At 43.4% G+C, this 18,897-nt stretch overlaps 1 protein-coding gene across 3 annotated transcripts in view; it reads left to right on the plus strand.

Moving 5' to 3' along the window:
* Positions 1 to 16,235, plus strand: part of LOC143679718 (NBPF family member NBPF6-like protein) — a 45,783-nt gene extending 29,548 nt beyond the window's left edge. For all 3 annotated transcript variants that reach the window (XM_077155943.1, XM_077155945.1, XM_077155944.1), the window contains one exon: positions 15,719 to 16,235. In XM_077155943.1, coding sequence (XP_077012058.1) covers positions 15,719 to 15,774 — 56 coding nt within the window. In that variant the 3' untranslated portion in view covers positions 15,775 to 16,235. The remainder of the gene's footprint in view (positions 1 to 15,718) is intronic.
* Positions 16,236 to 18,897: the final 2,662 nt, after the last annotated feature.

An 18,897-nucleotide genomic window follows, 5' to 3' on the forward strand; every position in this document is an offset into this window, starting at 1 on the left:
GTCTCAAATGGCCAAAATATCTTGAAAAATAAAAATGAAGTTGGAATATTCTAACTTCCTGACTTTAAAGCATATTACAAAGCTACACTGATAAAAATAGCATAGGATTGGCATAAAAAGACATGTGGATCAGTAGAGTCAAACTGGAGTTCAGAAACAGACCCTCACATCTATTGCCAACTGATTTTTGACAAGTCTGCCAAGTCCAGCCAGTTGGGACAAAACAATTTCTTCAACAAATGGTGCTAGGAGAAGTGGCTAACCATATGCTAAAGAATGAAAGATATGCTATCTTACACCTTATACAAAAATTAACTCAAAAATGGATCAAAGACCTAAATATAGAATCCAGAACTATAAACATTGTAGGAGAAAATGCAGAGAAGCATCATCAAGATTTTGTGGTAGGAGGTAGTTTCTTAGACCTTATACCCAAAGCACAAGCAACAAAAGAAAAAATAGATAAATGGGACCTCCTTAAAATTTGATACTGTTGAGTGTCAAAGGACTTTGTCAAGAGAATGAAAGGCAGCCTATTCAATGGAAGAAAATATTCAGAAACCACAAATCTGATAAAGGATTAATATTCAGGATATATAAATAGATCCTGCAATTCAATGATGAAAAGACAAACAACCCATTGAAAAATAGGCAAAAGACATGAACAGGCAGTTTTCCAAAGAGGAAATACAAATGGCTAAAAAGCACATGAGAAGATGTTCAACATCAGTAGCTATTAGGAAAATGCGAATTAAAACTACAATGAGAGGGCGGACCACAGTGGCTCAGCAGGTAAGAATGCTTGCCTGCCAAGCCCGAGGACCCAGGTTCGTTTCCTGGTACCTGCCCATGTAAAAAAAAAAAAAAAAAAACTACAATGAGATATTATTTCACACCTACTAGAATGGCCACTATTTAAAAAAACAGAAAACTGTAAATGTTGAAGAGGATGTGGAGAAATAAAACACTTACTCATTGTTGGTGGAAATGGAGAACAGTGTAGCCAAGCTATGGAGGAAGGTTTGGTTATTCCTCAGGAAACTGAATATAGAAATGATCCAGCAATCCTGCTCCTAGGTATGTACTCAGAAGGACTGACAGCAGGGACATGAGTAGATATTTGTGCATCAATGCTCCTAATGGTCGCATTTACAATGGCCAAAAGATAGAAAGAACCCATGTGTCCATCAACCGATGGATAAATAAAATGGGGTATAGCCATACCACGGAATAATATTTAGCAGTAAGAAGGAATGAAGTCATGACTCATGTGACTATATGGACGAACCTTGAGAAAACTGGTTTGGGTGGAGGAAGTCAGACACAAAAGGACAAATATTGTGTGACCTCACTAGTATAAACTAAACACAACTAGAAAACACAGGGTGTTAACATCTAGAACAGACGTCGTCAGAAGATAGAGCGAGAGCAGAGAATGGGGGCTGATGCTTAATTTGTGCAGAATATGTGACAAGGTTGATTGTAAATGTTTGAAGTGGATGGAGGTGATGAAAGCACATTCCACGGAGTGTAACTCACAACGATGATGTGCGGGTGTGATTGTGGTTGAAAGGGAAAGTTTAGTGTCGCATGTCACTAGAAGGAAAGCCAGAGGATGAAACGTGGGACTGGATAACAGTGAACTCCCTTCAGCATGAAAATGTTCTCTATTTGATCGTGGTGCAGTGCATACAACTCTGTGAATATACTAGAAGACAGTGATTGTACACTTTAGATGGATTGTTTGGGATGTGACTTTATCTCAGTGAAACTTTTTAAAAATAAATAAAGCCCCTTACTGATTTGGGGTTAGTTTAAGCACTGGGCATAGTAGAGCCTGGTGTGGGAAAGCTGACTTACCCCACAGTAGTTCATTTCATGGAGAAATTACCCTTGAGAACACCGAGGAAGTACAACACCCACAGACTTTCAGGTGTCCATACAGCCCTCTGAATTTGGAAATGTGGGACAGGATTGTTCATTCTCTCCAGAGAGATTGGCATAGGTTCTGTGTGAAAGTAATAAAGGGACACACCTTACGTCACAAATAAAGGCTTTCAGAGAAGTCCAGAGGGTGGCCTGGCAAAAATGTTTTAAACCCTTTTTGTCCTGGTTCAGATAGCAGACATCATAGCAATGACTCACCATATCAGGAATGCTCTGTCCAGTGAGTGTGGGTTCTTCGAGACACACCGTAAGACGCCATTCTCGCAGATCATTCTGAACGCACATGGATTTACGTCTCTGAGAAGATGGGCTCCCGGGTTTGTCATGGGTGAAATGGAACTAGCTTAATTTCTACAACACCCTTTCAATATTTGGTTCACAGAAAATCATTGTTATCAGAGGGATGAGGACGGACCAGAAGCACTGACTGCTAGGTAACTCTGAATGATGAGGTGCCTGACAGTGGATGGTTGAAATCTGGAGACGATTCCCAGAGCTAGGGACCAAGAGGGTAGACTCCAGATCCAGTAAAACAGAGACTCATGATTACAACTATCTTATTCAATCGTCATGAAATGATGTGTTCTTTTAAACAATGTTGTATATTCTTGTTGCAGTTTTTGTATTGTTTCCATCTCCTATTAATTCCTCAAGCTTAGTTGAGTATCAGTCTGACCTAAAGGTAAACAAGAGAGGGATATATTTAAAAAATGTATATTAAGCTGTGTGGCTAAAAGCTGCAGTGAGATGTATATCTGGCACTGTCAATTGTTCTGAGGCATGTTGGCAAATGCTTCATAGCTAGAAAAATTACCCTGAAAAGAATCCAAACCATACCATATAAAATACTTAGAAAGAGAGAAAGGTCTAGAAAACGAAAGAGCCCTGGAAGGTCGCATCATCCCAGGAGCCAGGAGTCAATGAACTACTTCATATAATATTAAATAGAGTGTTTTTTAAAAAAAACTTTTTAATTTTCTAGTATAGCATAGAAACAAAACAAAGAAATAAAAAAGCAATAGTTTTCAAAGCACTCCTGTAATGTTATGCCTGGGTACCAGAGGCAGATCCCAGACTTTGCCGTGGTCACCACATGATCTGCTCATATTTTTCCTTCTAGCTGCTCTAGAATACAGGAGGCTAGAGGGCTGAAATACTTTTTTATCATCACAATAATTTTTTTTCCTTCTTTTTTTTGTGAAAAATAACATATATACAAAACAGCAATACATTTCAAAGCACAGCACCACAATTACTTGTGGAATATATTTCAGAGTTTGACATGGGTTATAATTTTAGGTTTTTACTTTCAGCTGCTCTAAGATGTTAGAGACTAAAAGAGGTATCAATTTAATGATTCGGCAATCTTATTCATTTTTAAAATCCTATCCTCTCTATAACTCCATCATCACCTTTGATCTTTCTATCCTTCTCTTTAGGGGTGTTTGGGCTATGGTCATTCTAACTTTTTCATTTTGGAAGGGTCTGTCACTAATATGGGGTAGGGAGATGGAACTATCTGATGTTCTTGAGAGGCTGGGCCCTCTAGGTTTCAGGACTTATCTGGTCCAGGGACCCATCTGGAGGTTGTAGGTTTCTGGAATGTTACTGTAGTGCCTGGAACCCTTGTGGAATCTTACATATTGCCCTAGGTGTTCTTTAGGATTGGCTGGAATGGTCCTGGTTGGGGTTTAGCAGGTTATGATAGGTAGTAAGGTCTAAATGAAGCTTGTGTAAAAACAACCTCCAGAATAGCCTCTCGACTCTATTTGAACTCTCTCTGCCACTGATACTTTATTAGTTACACTTCTCTTCCTCCTTTTGGTCAGGATGGAATTGTTGATTCATCCCTGGGAGTCATCTCCCACGTTGCCAGGGAGACTTTTGCCCCTGGATGTCATGTCCCACGTAGGGGGTAGGTCAATGATTTCACTTGCAGAGTTGGGCTTGGAGAGACTGAGGCCACATCTGAGCAACAACAGAGGTCCTCCAGAAGTAACTCTTGGCATGCCTATAGGTAGGCTATATTACCTACATAAGCTTCACAAAAATAAGCCTCAAGATCAAGGGCATGGCCTATTGATTGGGTGTCCCTATAGTTTGCCACAGTATCAAGGGATTTCCTGATGGTAGTTTAAGGTTCCATATTTTTTTTCCCATCCCTCAAGGGACTTTGCCAATACTTTTTGATTACCTGCTTAATATACTCTGGGATGTATCCAGGCATTACATTAGGCTATACAGATTAAAGTACTTCTTTCTTCTTCTGGGCTCCCTGTGTTTCAATTGTTCAAATGAGCTAGCTATACAGTGAGTTAGATAAGTGCTACAGAAAATCCAGAACAAATAAACCTTTCTTCCTCTGGTCTCAAAGAGTATGTGTGGTTCTAAAATATAGACATTGTTTTCCTTACCCCTGTATTCTGAACTACTTTAACCCCAACCTGATCAGCTTTGTTCTTATCTCTAAGTAAAATGTTATATATTAAATAGAGTGTTTTGTATCCAATGTGATAGGTCTCTATGTGTCCCATGTGTCATGAGAATAGTTTAGAGTGGTAGTTGAGTCTACTGCATTGTTGATATATAAGGACAGAGTATTTGCTACTCTCTTTCTGCCCCAACTCTAAGGCACACTCAACCCCTAGTCAGTATTGGATTACTGTACTTCTATAATGCAGTGGTAGTTTTTAATTCTGGTGCCCCTTGCAAGAGCACCATATGAGGAAGAGCTATGAAGATGTGATTCCAGATAGGCTTAGTATAATTTCCTGTCTTCCCTAATCCACCAGGCTCAGCAGGGAGCATCAGGAGGAGGGAGTGAATGAAGTCCTGGAGGAGTCACTAGATGAACGATATTTCACTCGTTCTAGTTGCCATGACCTGTTTGACTCCCAACAGCCTCGCAGCAGCACTTCCTTCTTGTTTGATGTTAGGAAACCAGCTGTTCTCTGAATGTAGCCAGTAAGTACTCCTACTATAAAGAGAATAAAGCTTCAACAGCCCTCTAGTAGCTTCTACATTCTCTATCCTTACCATCTCTGCAGGCAGTCCTACAGATTCACCTGGTGTGGATTAGGCTGAAGAAAGCTCAGGGACCAGGTTAAACATAGGTCCTAGGTGGGTCAGGTAACTCACTCTTCCTGGTTTCACACCTCATTTTAGTCACCCTGTCCCCTTCCACCCCACTGGCACAAACTGATGGACTCAAGGCAGGCCAGAGAAGGGGAAAAGAATCTGTCTGACGGATCTCCTTCTTTGAGATGGAGCATGTCACATCTGCTGAAAGGTTCCTGCCACTTATAGTCTCAAACAGTGTCTCCTATGCTTTTCTAGCCATTCAAGAATATTTGCAGTCTTTCCCATATTTTTGGAGGGGCAATTATGTTGGTTCCTGGGCTTCAACCTCCATCTCCATCTCCATCTCCCCTTAGGTTGCTCATCAGAACTTTGGGTGATTTTGCGAAGTACAAGTTTCTGGTCTTGGCAACTCTTGGGTAAATCATCAGGATTGCAATCCTTTGTGTGGTACCACCCTTGTGGTTCATAGCTACCATCCATCAGTCTAACCTCAGCACTCTAAACCAGTCTAAACCAACAACCAGAAAATCTGTTAGGAGAAAAGAAATCTAAAATCAATTCCACCTTCATGTCCTATGCCTAAAATAACCCTCAGCTAGCCAGTGAAACTCCTCCAGGTATGTAGATACCCCTTGGGGAAGCAGACTCATTGGTGTGTATGTAGATACATACTTCAACATTTGTCACCTCCTGTTACTTAACTGTTTGGCGTTCCTTTGGGGATGAGGATTTGGATTGGTAGGGGACTGTGTGTGTGGTATCCTCTTCTAAGCAAGAGAAAGAGACTATCTTCGTTCACTCACTGTTTATGAGTTTTCTTAACAGTGAAATAAACCATGTCATGCTTTGTCTTTACACTTCTTTTTGCAGTGGTGAATATATGTATGTGCATTTTAATACTCAGACCATCCTATTTCATCCTGAAAAATAAAGATGTGAAAGATGTTTAGCATTGAATCAGGCAGGAAAGGTATTGAATCGGGCAGGAAAGAGGGAGACATTCCCTATTGCCCACAAAGTCATACCCAGGGAACAGTCACACCTTTCTCAGTGCAGGACACATCCTACACGGAGACCTTCAATATTTTCCCACCTCAGGTCAACCTCCTTCCCCCCTTGTCATACCCCTTTTTAAGAGGCAGCCCTGTGTATTTTGCTTAGCACTTGGCCATGCTTTGTTTGAAAGGACTCTTAAAGGAAGTTGCCTGTTGTCATTGATGGGAGTATGAAGCTGGTAGAAGAACGTTGAAAGACAGAGATCTTGCTGAGGGGCCCATGCCCACCCCATTAGTCACAAGGATTCTCCGACCTCTCTCCATGCCCTGATGTGATATCTGCAGAAGATATGATACAGAATCTGCATCAGCACCTGAAGGAAACCCTTTCCTCAATCACAGCCTGCAAGAAATGGTGGGATAGCGTCACAGCATCTCTGACAAAGCGGTGGTAGGAGAGGCCCATATCTGCCTGTTTCTGGCAATATGTCATGATCTCTTTAAGTGGCTATCTCTTGGACAGGGCTTCACAGATCTCAAGCACTTTAATATTCCTCACTTCAAAGGCAGGAAAGATACTATTATTCTTCTATGTAATAGATGAGTAAAAAGGGTTGGGTAGTGTCTTGCCTGGAAGCTGAGCTATGCCTCCATCTTTAGATCTTCAGATGGGCAAAAATGTTTACAAACATGCAAAATATGCTTATCTTACCCCTTATATTACAGGGTTAATCTTTACTGAATTCCTGCTGTGTGCAATGCCCATCTCAATATCCACCCCAATATAGGATCCATTAAGTGGTCAAGCCAGATCATTTGGGATCCCTTTTAACCTCTCATGACTATGGTTTGCTTTTGTTTCCAAGGATCTTTCTAAGTATGTCCACTGCAAACAACTGGAATCATTTTACCTGATGGCTCTGATAGATAGAACACCTGGTATGTATGGCAATCCCATAGCACCCAAGGCTCCCTGCCTACAAAAGCATTCACCAATGACTGATAGGAGCTGAAGTATAAAAGGCCAGGTACTTGATTTGGGGGCCTTTGCGGTGAATTGTGATCATCATGTTCTGGTGTCAACTTGGCCAAAGGATTATGCCCAGTGGTCTGTTTAGGGAAGCACTGGCCTGACCATTGCTGCAAGGATATTTTGTGACTGGTTGACAAATTGGAAGTCATCTGTATTAAGTCATCTGTCAGTTGATTGCATCCATGGTTGATTACATCTTTAATCAATGAAGGCGTGCCTCCCCAATGAGATAATCCAATCATGTAGAGACTGTTTCAAGGGTTCTTCAAACAATGAGCCTCTCCTGTGGAGTTCATCCAGACTGTTCATTGGACCTGCCAGTTTACAGCCTGCCCAGTGGATTTTGGACTCTTCCACTTACATGTTTGCATGAGATACCTCTATAACTCTCCTATTTACAGATCTCTCCTGTTTGTTCTTTTTCTCTGACTAACACAGCCCTGACTAACACAACTTGGTATCAGGAGTGGTTCTTAAGAAACAGAATCTTAAAAATGGGTTTACTACAACTGGTTTTCTACTATGGTTATACTCAGAGGCACTAATGACTCGGTTTACAATAATCAAGATGGCACTGACAGTCCATAGGTTGAGTTGGCAAACGAGATAGTCAAAATATTACCATTAGATTCTGCTGTTTGTACACTTATATGAGGTAAGGCTCTGAATGATAATGTTTTTGACACTTTTATGGAGTTTTGTGGTATTACGAGGTATAATGATGTTGGCTAGTTGTTGTTTGATATGCTGGATACAGTGATGAGGGAAAGTGATGAGCTGAGGCTTCAAATTTGAAACTCCAGTACCATATGAACAATGTAAACGTTTCCATATGTGCCCTGAAAGAAGATCTTATTTCCTGTGGTCACAGACTTGCGATCTCTGAAAACCAGATGCAAAGTCTCATTGTGCGAGTAACAGATTTAAAATGTAAACTAAAATCTCAACCTCCAGGGTGTCTACTGTTAAAGTAAGGGCTTTGATTGAAAAATAATGGGATCCTAAAATGTGGGATGGTGATATATGGCTTGATAATGATGGTGATGGGGAGATAGAACCCCCTGGAATCTGCTGTGCCTTTGCTGGATAGAGCTGTAATGGACTTCCCTGAGGAAAGAGCTTCCCAGCCTCCAGCCTTCCTTGAGGAAATAGCCTCCCAGCCTCCAGTCTCCTCAGAGGAATCTGAAGCTCCATCAAATGAAATTAATGTTTCAGTGCCTGCTAATCCTATAACCACCTTTTCTGGGGAAACGGTCTTCAGTCCTCTGCCTGGACTGACTAATCCTGTTTCACCAGCTGAAACTGCAATGGAATGTCCTGAGGTAATTGGCTTGAAAGACACTTCTACTTATTTTCATGACTCATCCCACCATCCCTCTTTTCTTCAAGACCTATAACTAGACTAAAGTCCCAGCGGACCCCAAAACATAAGGTACAAAGTGTGACACATGAAAAGGTATATTATACTCCAGAAAAATTGAGTTCTGTCCAATATATAGACAGAAAACGGGAATATGTGTAGGAATGGATATGAAGGATGTGGGATAATGATGGAAGGAATATGGAGTTGGGTAAAGCTGAATTTATTGATTTGGGCCCACTAAGCAGCAATTCTGCATTCACTGTTGTAGCCCAAGGGGTTAGAAAGGGTATTAGCAGTTTGTGTGGTTGGCTGAAACATGGATCAAAAGGTGGCCAACATTACCTGTCAGAATACCCTGGAATAATGTAGATGAGGGGATCTAGAGGCCTAGAGAGATGGGAATGTTCAAGTGGATTTATCATGGAAGACCTGCTTACACAACCTGGGAAAGTCCAGAGGACACATCTTTCACCAGTACTTGAGAAATAAATTCATGAGACTATCTCCACCATCCCTGAAAAGCTCAGTAGTTGCACTTCTGTATGGGTCAGATATTACTGTGGGAACTGCTGTCACTGAATCAGAATTCTTAAACACAATGGGGTTGATCAGATCCCAAGTTGGCAGAAGCCATGTGGTGACAGTTAATCACCATAGACAAGGTGGGCATGGCCACCATAATGGACAGCAGACTCAAAGCAGCAGTCACAATAACCTGACCCTCAGAGACTTGTGGTGTTGGCTATGGTGTACCTAGAAGTAAAATAGGTGGGCAGTCTACTAGATACTTGTTTGAGCTGTAAAAGCAGAAGAATTCTAGGTCAAGTGAACAGAAGTCTAGCTTGAATTACAAAACAGAGAATCACAGCTCCTTAATCAATTCCCAGACTTGAAACAGTTTACAGACCCAGAGTCCCATGAATGAGGGAAGGGCCAGGTATTTTTGGGGAATGACCCTTTTATGCTGCCCAAAATTTATACTGTTAACCTTCCTTCTGACTTTCCCCAAGGAGATCTACAGCCCTTTACCTGGGTGACTGCACTGGGGAAAAGGAAATGGTTAGATATTTGGGGGATTATTAGACAGTGGCTCAGAAAATGACACTAATTCCAGGGGACCCAAAACATCACTCTGCTTCACCAGTCAGAGTAGGGGCTTATGGAGGTCAGGTGATCAATGGAATTTTAGCTCAGGTCCTTCTCACAGTGGGTCCAGTTGGTCCCTGAACCCATTCTGTGGTCATTTCCCAAGTTCCAGAATGCATAATTGAAATTGACATTCAGCAACTAGAAGAATCCCCACATTGCTTCTCTGACTCATGGAATGAAGGCTATTATGGTAGGAGAGCCCAAGTGGAAGCCACTAGAACTGCCCCCACCTAGCAAAATAGTGAATGAGAAGCAACACCATATTCCTACAGGGATTGCAGAGATTAGTGCCACTCTTAAGGACTTGAAGGATGCAGGGGTGGTGATTCCCACCACATCCCCATTCAACTCTCTTATTTGGCCCATGCAGAAAACAGATGGGTCTTGGAGGATGACAGTGGATCATCATGAACTTAACCAGGTGGTGACTCAAATTGCAGCTGCTGTCCCAAATATGTATCATTGCTTGAGCAAATCAACACATTGCTTGGTACCTGGTATGCAGCTATTATCTGGCAAATGTTTTTTTTGTGTGTATGCTGTATGGTGGGGGTCACACTTCATTCTTTTTTCCATGTGACTAGCCTGTTTTTATAGCACCATTTGTTGAAATTTTGGTGGGGGGAGGTGCATGGGCTGGGAATTGAACCCGGGTCTCCCACATGGCAGGGGAGAATTCTAACACTGAACTACCCTTTGTAGCTCCCTGGCAAATGCTTTTCTCAATAGCTCTCAGTAAGGACCACCAGGAACAGTTTGCATTTAGCTGGCAAGGCCAGCAGTATATCTTCACTGTCCTTCCTCAGGGGTATGTCAACTCTCAAGCTCTATGTCACAGTCTTGTCCACAGGGAGCTTGATCATCTCTCCCTCCCACAAGACATCATATTGGTCCATTATATTGTTGATATCATGCTGATTGGACTTAGGAAGCAAGAAGTTGAAACTACTCTAGGCTCATTGGTAAGGTATTTGTGGGTCAGGAGGATGGAAGATAAATCCAACAAAAATACAAGGACCTTCCACCTCAGAGAAATTTCAAGGTGCCCAGTCATTTGGGGCATGTCGAGATATCCTTTCTAAGGTGAAGGATAAGCTGTTGCATCTGGTCCCCTCTATGATAAAAAATAGGCACAATGCATAGTTGGCCTCTTTGTAATTTGAAGACAACATATTCCTCATTTGGGTGTGGTACTCTGGGCCATTTACCAAGTGACCAGAAAAGCTCCTAGTTTTAAGTGGGGACCAGAACAACAGGAGGCTCGGTGATGGGTCCAGGCTGCTGTGAAAGCTGCTTTCCCACTTGGACCATATGATCCAGCAGATCCAATGGTGCTGTAAGTGTTAGTGGAAAATAGAAATGCTATCTGGAACCTTTAGCAGACCCCTATAGGAGATTCACAATGCAGACTCAGGATTTTGGAGTAAAGCCATACCATCTGCTGCAGATAACTACTTTCCTTTTGAGAAACAGCATTTAGCTTGCTACTGGCCTTAGTAGAGACTAAATGCTTAACCATAGGTCTCCAAGTTACCATGAGACCTGAGTTGCCTATCATGAGCTGGGTGTTGTCTGGCCCACCAAGCCATAAAGTTGGGCGTGCACAGCAGCACTCCATCATAAAATGGAAATGCTATATTAGAGATAAGGATTAGCAGGCCTTGAAGGCACAAGTAAATTATGTGAAGAAGTAGCCCAAATGCCCATGGCTCCCACTCCTGTCACATTACCTTCTTTTTCCCAGACCAGAGCTGTGGCCTCTTGTGAAGTTCCTTACACTCAGTTGGCTGAGTAAGAAAAAAATTGGGCCTGGTTTACAGATGGTTCTGCATGATATGCAGAGACCACCCAGAAGTGGACAGCTACATCACTACAACCCCATCTGGGATGTCCTTAAAGAACAGTAGCGAGGGGGAAATCCTCCCAATGGGCTGAACTTCAAGCAGTGCACCTGGTTGCTCATTTTGCTTGGAAGGAGAACTGACCAGAGGTGCATTTGTATACTGACTCATGGGCTATTACTAATGGTTTGGCCGGATGGTCAAGGACTTGGTAGGGGCATTATTGGATAATTGGTGACAAAAAGTTCTGGGGAAGAGGTATGTGGACAGACCCTTCTGAGTAGGCAAAGAACTTGAAGATATTTGTATCTTGTGAATGTGTACCAGAGGGTGACTTCAGCAGAGGAAAGTTTTAATAATCAAGTGAATAAGATGACCCATCTGTGGATATACATCATCCTCTTTCCTCAGCCACTTCTGCCATTGCCCAATGGGCTCATGAACAAAGTGGGCTGGTGTTGGGATGGAGGTTATGCATGCGCTCAGCAACATTAAATTCCACTTACGAAGGCTGCTTGGTGTCCAATCTGCCAGCACCAGAGACTGACACTCAGTCTCCAACATGGTATCTGTATTAGTTAGATTCAGTTGTCAACTTGGCCAGGTGAGCATACCTAGTTCTGTTGCTGCGGACACAAGCCAATGGTACGTGAACCTCATCTGTTGCCAATTACATCTGCAGTCAGCTAGGAGGCGTGTCTGCTGCAGTGAGTGATGTTTGACTTAATTGGCTTGTGCTTAAATGAGAGAACGCAATGTAGCACAGCTTAAGCAGCTCAGCATTCCTCATCTCAGCACTCGCAGCTCAGCCCAGGCCTTTGGAGATGTGGAAAGAAGTCACCCCGGGGAAAGTTGTTGGAACCCAGGGGCCTGGAGTGAAGACCAGCAGAGACCATCCTGTGCCTTCCACGTAAGAAAGAACCTCAGTGGAAAGTTAGCTGCCTTTCCTCTGAAGAACCAACAAAATAAATCCCATTTTATTAAAAGCCAATCCGTCTCTGGTGTGTTGCATTCTGGCAGCTAGCAAACTAGAACAGATTTGGTACCAGGAGTGGGGTGCTGCTGCGGTTTGCAAATACCAGATATGTTGGAACAGTTTTTGGATGGCTAAAGGGAAGACTTTGGAGGAACCGTGAAGAGATTGATGGAGAAGTCCTGGAGGGCTTGAAGAGACTGTTGGTGTAAATGGAACTACTACCAATCTTGACAAAGGAGGACACAAAAGGGAGAGATTGGAGTTTGCAGAGTGAGAACCATGGAAGTTTGGGTCTGAAGCCAAGAAACCTCGGTCAGGAGAGTGGATCCACCTGTATGCGTGGAGAGGGTGAGTTTACCCTGAAGGGCGAGGATGAGTCTCCCCTCTCATTGCAGTGTAAGAGTTGTGCAGCCTCAGGCCTTGGAGAAGGCAGAGTATGCTCCTTGGGGGACTGGGAGAGCCTGGCTGCCACCATGTGGAGGGGTTGAGCATGTGCCCCAGAAATGGCAGAGAGCCCAGGGGTGGCCCTGATGCCTGGAGAGAGTGGAGCCCAGAGGTGGTCTCCTCGATGTTCCCCGAGGTTGATTTGGAAAGAGGCCGGCCACTGCATAGGCCCTTGGAAGGGGTGGGACTGCCACTTTCTAAAGCCGACGGATAAATGACTTTCAGACTTTGAGATCCCATGGTGCTTGCCCTGCAGGTTTTACATTTGTTTCTTCCAATTTCTCCCTATGGAAATGACAATCTATATACTGTGAATGTCCTCCTTTGCATCTTGGCACTAGACAACTTGTTTTGAGATTCACAGGTCCACAGCAAGAACAGAATTTTTTGCATCTGTTTAAGGTGATGCTTGAGTTGCCAAGTTGACAAGGGGTGGACATGTGTTAGTTAGATTCAGTTGTAAACTTGGCCAGGTGAGCATACCTAGTTCTGTTGCTGCGGACACAAGCCAATGGTACGTGAACCTCATCTGTTGCCAATTACATCTGCAGTCAGCTAGGAGGCGTGTCTGCTGCAGTGAGTGATATTTGACTTAATTGGCTTGTGCTTAAATGAGAGAATGCAATGTAGCACAGCTTAAGCAGCTCAGCATTCCTCATCTCAGCACTCGCAGCTCAGCCCAGGCCTTTGGAGATGCAGAAAGAAGTCACCCTGGGGAAAGTTGTTGGAACCCAGGGGCCTGGAGTGAAGACCAGCAGAGACCATCCTGTGCCTTCCACGTAAGAAAGAACCTCAGTGGAAAGTTAGCTGCCTTTCCTCTGAAGAACCAACAAAATAAATCCCATTTTATTAAAAGCCAATCCGTCTCTGGTGTATTGCATTCTGGCAGCTAACAAACTAGAACAGTATCATTCCCTGAGGTGATCAGCCTGCTACCTGGTGGCAGGTTGATTGCATTAGACCACTTTCATCATGGAAGAGATAGCAACTTGTTCTAATGGAATAGACATGTATTTCAGAGATGGACTTGCATTCCTTGAATGTTTGGCTTCTGCAAAAGATACCAAATGCGCACTCAGAGAATGCCTTATTCACCATCATGGTATTCCACAAAGCATTGCTTCTGATCAAGGAACCCACCTCACAGCAAATGAAGTGTGGGAATGGGCACATGCTCATGGAATTGTCTGGTTTTTTTCCATGTTCCCATCATCTAGAGGCATACGGTTGAAAGAGCAATAGAACGGCCTTTTGAAGACCCAATTATGGTGCCAACTAGGTGGCAATACCTTGTAGGTTTGGAGCAATGCTCTCCAGGAGGCTGTGTATTTCCTAAATCCAGATCCAGTGTATGGTGATTTCTCCCATAGCCAGGATTTATGTGTCCAGGAATCAAGGGGTGGAAATGGGAGTTTCCTAGTGATCCACTAGGAAAATTTTTGCTTCCTGTCCCTGAAGCCTTAAGTTCTGCTGATCTACAGGTCTTGGTTCCAAAAGGAGGAGTGCTCCTTCCAGGAGACACAACAATGATCCCATTGAAGTGGAAGTTAAGGCTGTCACTTGGCCACTTTGGGCTTCTCATGCCACTGAATTAACAGGCATGAAAGGGGATTACTGTTCTGTCTGGGATGACTGAGCCTGACTATCAAGGGGAATTAGGATTACACTACCTAATGGAGGTAAAAAAGAGTTTTCCTGGAAAATAGGAGATCCTCCAGGGTGTCTCTTAGCAATACATGCCCTGTGATTAAAGTCAATGGAAAACTGCAACAACCCAATCCAGGCAGGACTACCAACGGCTCTGAAACTTCAGGAATGAAGTTCTGGGTCACCCCACCTGGAAAACAACCATGGCCAGCTGAAGTTCTTGCGAGGGTAAAGGGAACATGGAATGGGTAGTAGAAGAAGGTAGTGACAAATATGTTAGTTTATTGAAAATATTGCTTGTGATACCCCTAAGATGTAACTTATGTGGCATTAACATTACAGAATGTTTGTCTCCACTGGTTGAAAATGGATTAGACAAAGACTTAACTCTTTGCTCTTTATTATCTAATGCCTATTTTCCTTTTTTTGATGATTCCTTTTCCTCTTGATTTTTTAGAGCTAGACTACTCTTGTAAAGACTTATGCCCCTCCCTACCAAGGTGACCCAGCAGCATCTAGTTTCTGTTGGCTTCCCTCACGTTGGAGACTTTGCTCTCCTTTCCCTCCAGCTCTTTGACGTAATAGAAAAGACATGAGGGCTGACTTCTAACCCCAGGATTTTCATTTGCAGGCCTTGTGGCTTTAACTGTTCCTTAGCTCTTGAGATCACTGTCTCCTCATTTATCAAAAATAGAGCTGGACTTGGATGATGTCTAAGTTTCCTGCTGGCACTTACATTGTAGGGCTCCTCCTTTGGCAGTGCCCTCTGTATTTAAAAGGAACAAGGCTTGGATTTAGGAGAGAGATTTCCTTGAAAAAAATATGCTCTCTTTACTATAGTAAGCTGTTTCTGAATGTGCATGTTGGAGACACATGTGCATGTTTAAGCACATCATTTCCTGGGAGGTAGTATGAAAAGCCTTCTTCTTTCCCCACAAGAGTAGAATACCCATTAAACTGACAACTGAGCAGAAAGGGTGGAGATCTGCTTACCCACCCATGGCAGCTTTGTAGGGCTATCAGCATCATGAGATGGTGGGCTCAGTGTCCTTCATCACAGGTCATGTGGTGTATTTCAGGAGACTTAACCTCTAACCTGCTAGTATCAGTATCTCCTTTCAGACCACCATGGCTTAACCATTCAGTCTGCATCTGGTTTCTATCACCCCTTACCTCATCCTGCAGCCTCAGTGAAGGTATCAGAATGACCTAACACAAATTTAATTTTGTTTTCTGTTTCAGGGAACAATAAATGCTGGAGATATAAAAAGATCTTGTCTAATTTGAAAAAAGCTTAGTTACAAACAGCAACTTCCCCAGCTGAAAACAAAAACCAAAACTACACCAAACAGAAGTTCCATTTTTTAAGCAAGAGAGTGCCCCATCCATGAGAATCAGATGTCACAGCCACACCAGAATTTTATTCCAACAGACAACATGACTGCAGAAATTATAGCCCTTGAGCTGCAAATGTGATACCTGCCTAAGGAACAATGTCCTAGATTCACGGATAATACTGTAGGTTTTCCCTCTGTGTAAATGATAAGCAGTGTCAACAGGAGCTGGAGGAAAATGGCATGGACTTTGGGTGAAGAATACTTCAGCATAATGTCCCTGCAGACTATTCACCAGCTCTTCAGCACATTTTCTGTTTTCCTTAAGGATGGGGGTTTGGAAATAAGTGAGAACAGAATTCATTTGATACACATTCTGTTGCCTATCATCTTTTGTAGAAATCAAAATAATAAACCTTTCTATTTCCAGCTAATATAAAGAAATTTAGTCGTTGATACATCCATTACATTTATAGCAACCAAGTCTTAGGTGCATCACATCCTTCCAGAATTAAATATTATGAAGCACTTTGTATAACTGAAAAACTAGATGTGTCAGTCTAGAAGCAGAGATAACTATAGTCAAAACAAAATATAGTCTATCTCTGCGTTGCGTCATCTGCCAGCAGGGCAGCAGTCTCACCTACGCCCACCCCTAGGGATTCCAAGGCAACAGTGATAGAACCACTGCCAAAGAAAAATCCCGAGTCTGATGTTCACTCATGATGAGAAAATATTTCCCATATAATTCTAGCAAACTTTCCATCCTAGAGATTCAGTGCCCAAGGGCATGCTGGGAAGAGATTTTCTTCCAAGTTGTCTTAGATTCTGTATTTTTGAGATCACATGTGCAAAAGCTCAGTGCAAGATCCTTTCTCACATGAGGCACCTGCTGTTCCAACCCAGCTCTTTGGGGACTGGGTCAGGGCAGCCTGAAGACCAAAGGACATGACAGGCACAGAGTTAGACATGAAGTTTAATTTGGACTTATGAGCGGAGAAGGTCTTCCATGTTGGCGGTCGGCCATGGAAAACGAAGGTTAATGGTATGCAAAGGGTGTGCAGGATGCTTACTAGGACAAGGGTGTGAGGACAGAGTTTCTGTAGGGCCTCATGACACAAGAGTTTGTGTTTAACAGTGATCAAGGAGGGAGTGTCAATGCTTTGTTTACAACAGCTGTTGTACACTTCTGCCCCCTCTGAGGAGGTTTGATGACTGTAATGTCTGTCCTGGTCATGCAGGCTATGTGAAATGACTTGCTCTCAATATGGAGGGGAATCCCAGGCCCTGGGTCCCTACTCCTGCCCTCTGACCTCCTCCCCCAAACCTGTGCTGCTTCCCTGTTAAGGTGACCATCTCTGCACACATTGCCATCTTGCAAAGGCATGCCTCTAGGTCAGCTCTGAGATGCAGCCAAGACAAGGCAACTCACTTTGTGATCTGCTGGGACTCACAGGAATGTTTAGTTGGCCGAGCAGAGAGGTAGCTCTGGAGAAAGCAGAAAGTGGCCTTAGGGGATGATCACTGCAGGGACAGGAGACACCCACAAATATAGGTCCTTGGTGGTCTAGTGGCTAGGATTTGGCACTTTTGCTGTTGTGGCCCAGTTCAACTCTGGGTCAGAGAATTCCCTTTATTCCAGAAGGTCCAGTGTGCATGAGCCAGATACAGAAAAGCCTCCAATATTCTCCCAAACTTCCGAGGAGGAGAGGAAGCTTGAGGCTTTGAGGACCGACACTTTTTTTTCCCGCCACTGGAATGTTGAGACTTGGTATGCCAGCACCTGGGACACCACTTCTCAGGGCACAATCATTTTGCCTTACCTCCCTTTCACACTTGGGCAGGGGCGGCTTTCAAGAGCTTATCGTGCCTATGCTTCCACAGCTGTGCAAGTCTTCCATCTCACAGTAGCTTCGCGCCCAAGCCCATGCTCTTTGCCACCCCAGAGGCACATACCTGGCGGAACCTTGAACAGCAGAAAGGGCACAAGCCAAGCCGTGGCCTTTGTGCGTCCCCTGCAATTGGACAGGCCTGCTCAGTCTATTGCCCTCCATCGCCTGGTAAAGCTGTTTATGGAGGCTTTGGAAGAGGAGACTGGAAGAACCAACCCTGAGGATGGGAGGAAGGTACGCCATGGGTGAGGTCATGCAGGGCTGCCTGCATATAGACGAAGGGGAGACGCTGTACCCTTTCATTAAACAGGTGATATTTCAGCAAGCTTTTTCTCACAAACTGGGGTAATTATCAAGTTTTATCTGCCTCATTCTCCTTTTCCTCCCTTCTTGAGTCGCGAGTATATGTATGTTAGAACTTTTGATATTGCCCCACCATCCCTGAAGCTCTGTTCATTTTCTTCACATTTTTTCCTCTGTCCTTCAGGCAGGATGATTTCTACCTCTCTGTCTTCAAGTTTATTGACATACTGTCACCCCAACATGCAGTTGTCTATTCAGTGGTTGTTTTAGTTTGTTAAAGCTGCCAAAATGCAATATACCAGAGATGGAACGCTTTTAAAAGGGGAATTTATTAATTTGCAAGTTTATAGTTCTAAGGCCATGAAAATATCCAAATTAAGGCACCAACAAGAGGTTACCTTCACTCAAGAAAGGCTGATGCCATCCAGAATACCTCTGTCAGCTGGGAAGGCACCTGACTGGCATCTACTTGTCCCTTGCTCTTGGGCTCCATTGCTTTCAGACTGTTTCCAGTGTAGATTCCTCATTTGGCTTCTCCAGGGTTGGGTTTCATCTCCTGTCTTCTCTTGGCTCTTGCCAGGTTTTGGCTTGCTTAACATCTCATGGGAAGGCACATGACGATGTCTGCTGGACCCTGCATCTCCAAATGTCTGGGTCTCATGTTGGCTCAGTTGGCTCTGCCCTCTCTCCAAAATGTTACTCCTTTTAAAGGACTTCAGTAAACTAATCAAGTCCCATCTTGAATGGGTGGGGTCATATCTCCATCTAATCAAAAGGCCATACCTACAATTGGGTGTGTCATATCTCCATGGAAGTAATCAAACCAACAGGTTACACCACAACTGGGTGTGTCATATCTCCATGGACACAATCTAATCCGAGTTTTCCAAGT

This window comes from Tamandua tetradactyla, chromosome 4 (genome assembly GCF_023851605.1).
Source record: "Tamandua tetradactyla isolate mTamTet1 chromosome 4, mTamTet1.pri, whole genome shotgun sequence".
Taxonomy (NCBI): domain Eukaryota; kingdom Metazoa; phylum Chordata; class Mammalia; order Pilosa; family Myrmecophagidae; genus Tamandua; species Tamandua tetradactyla.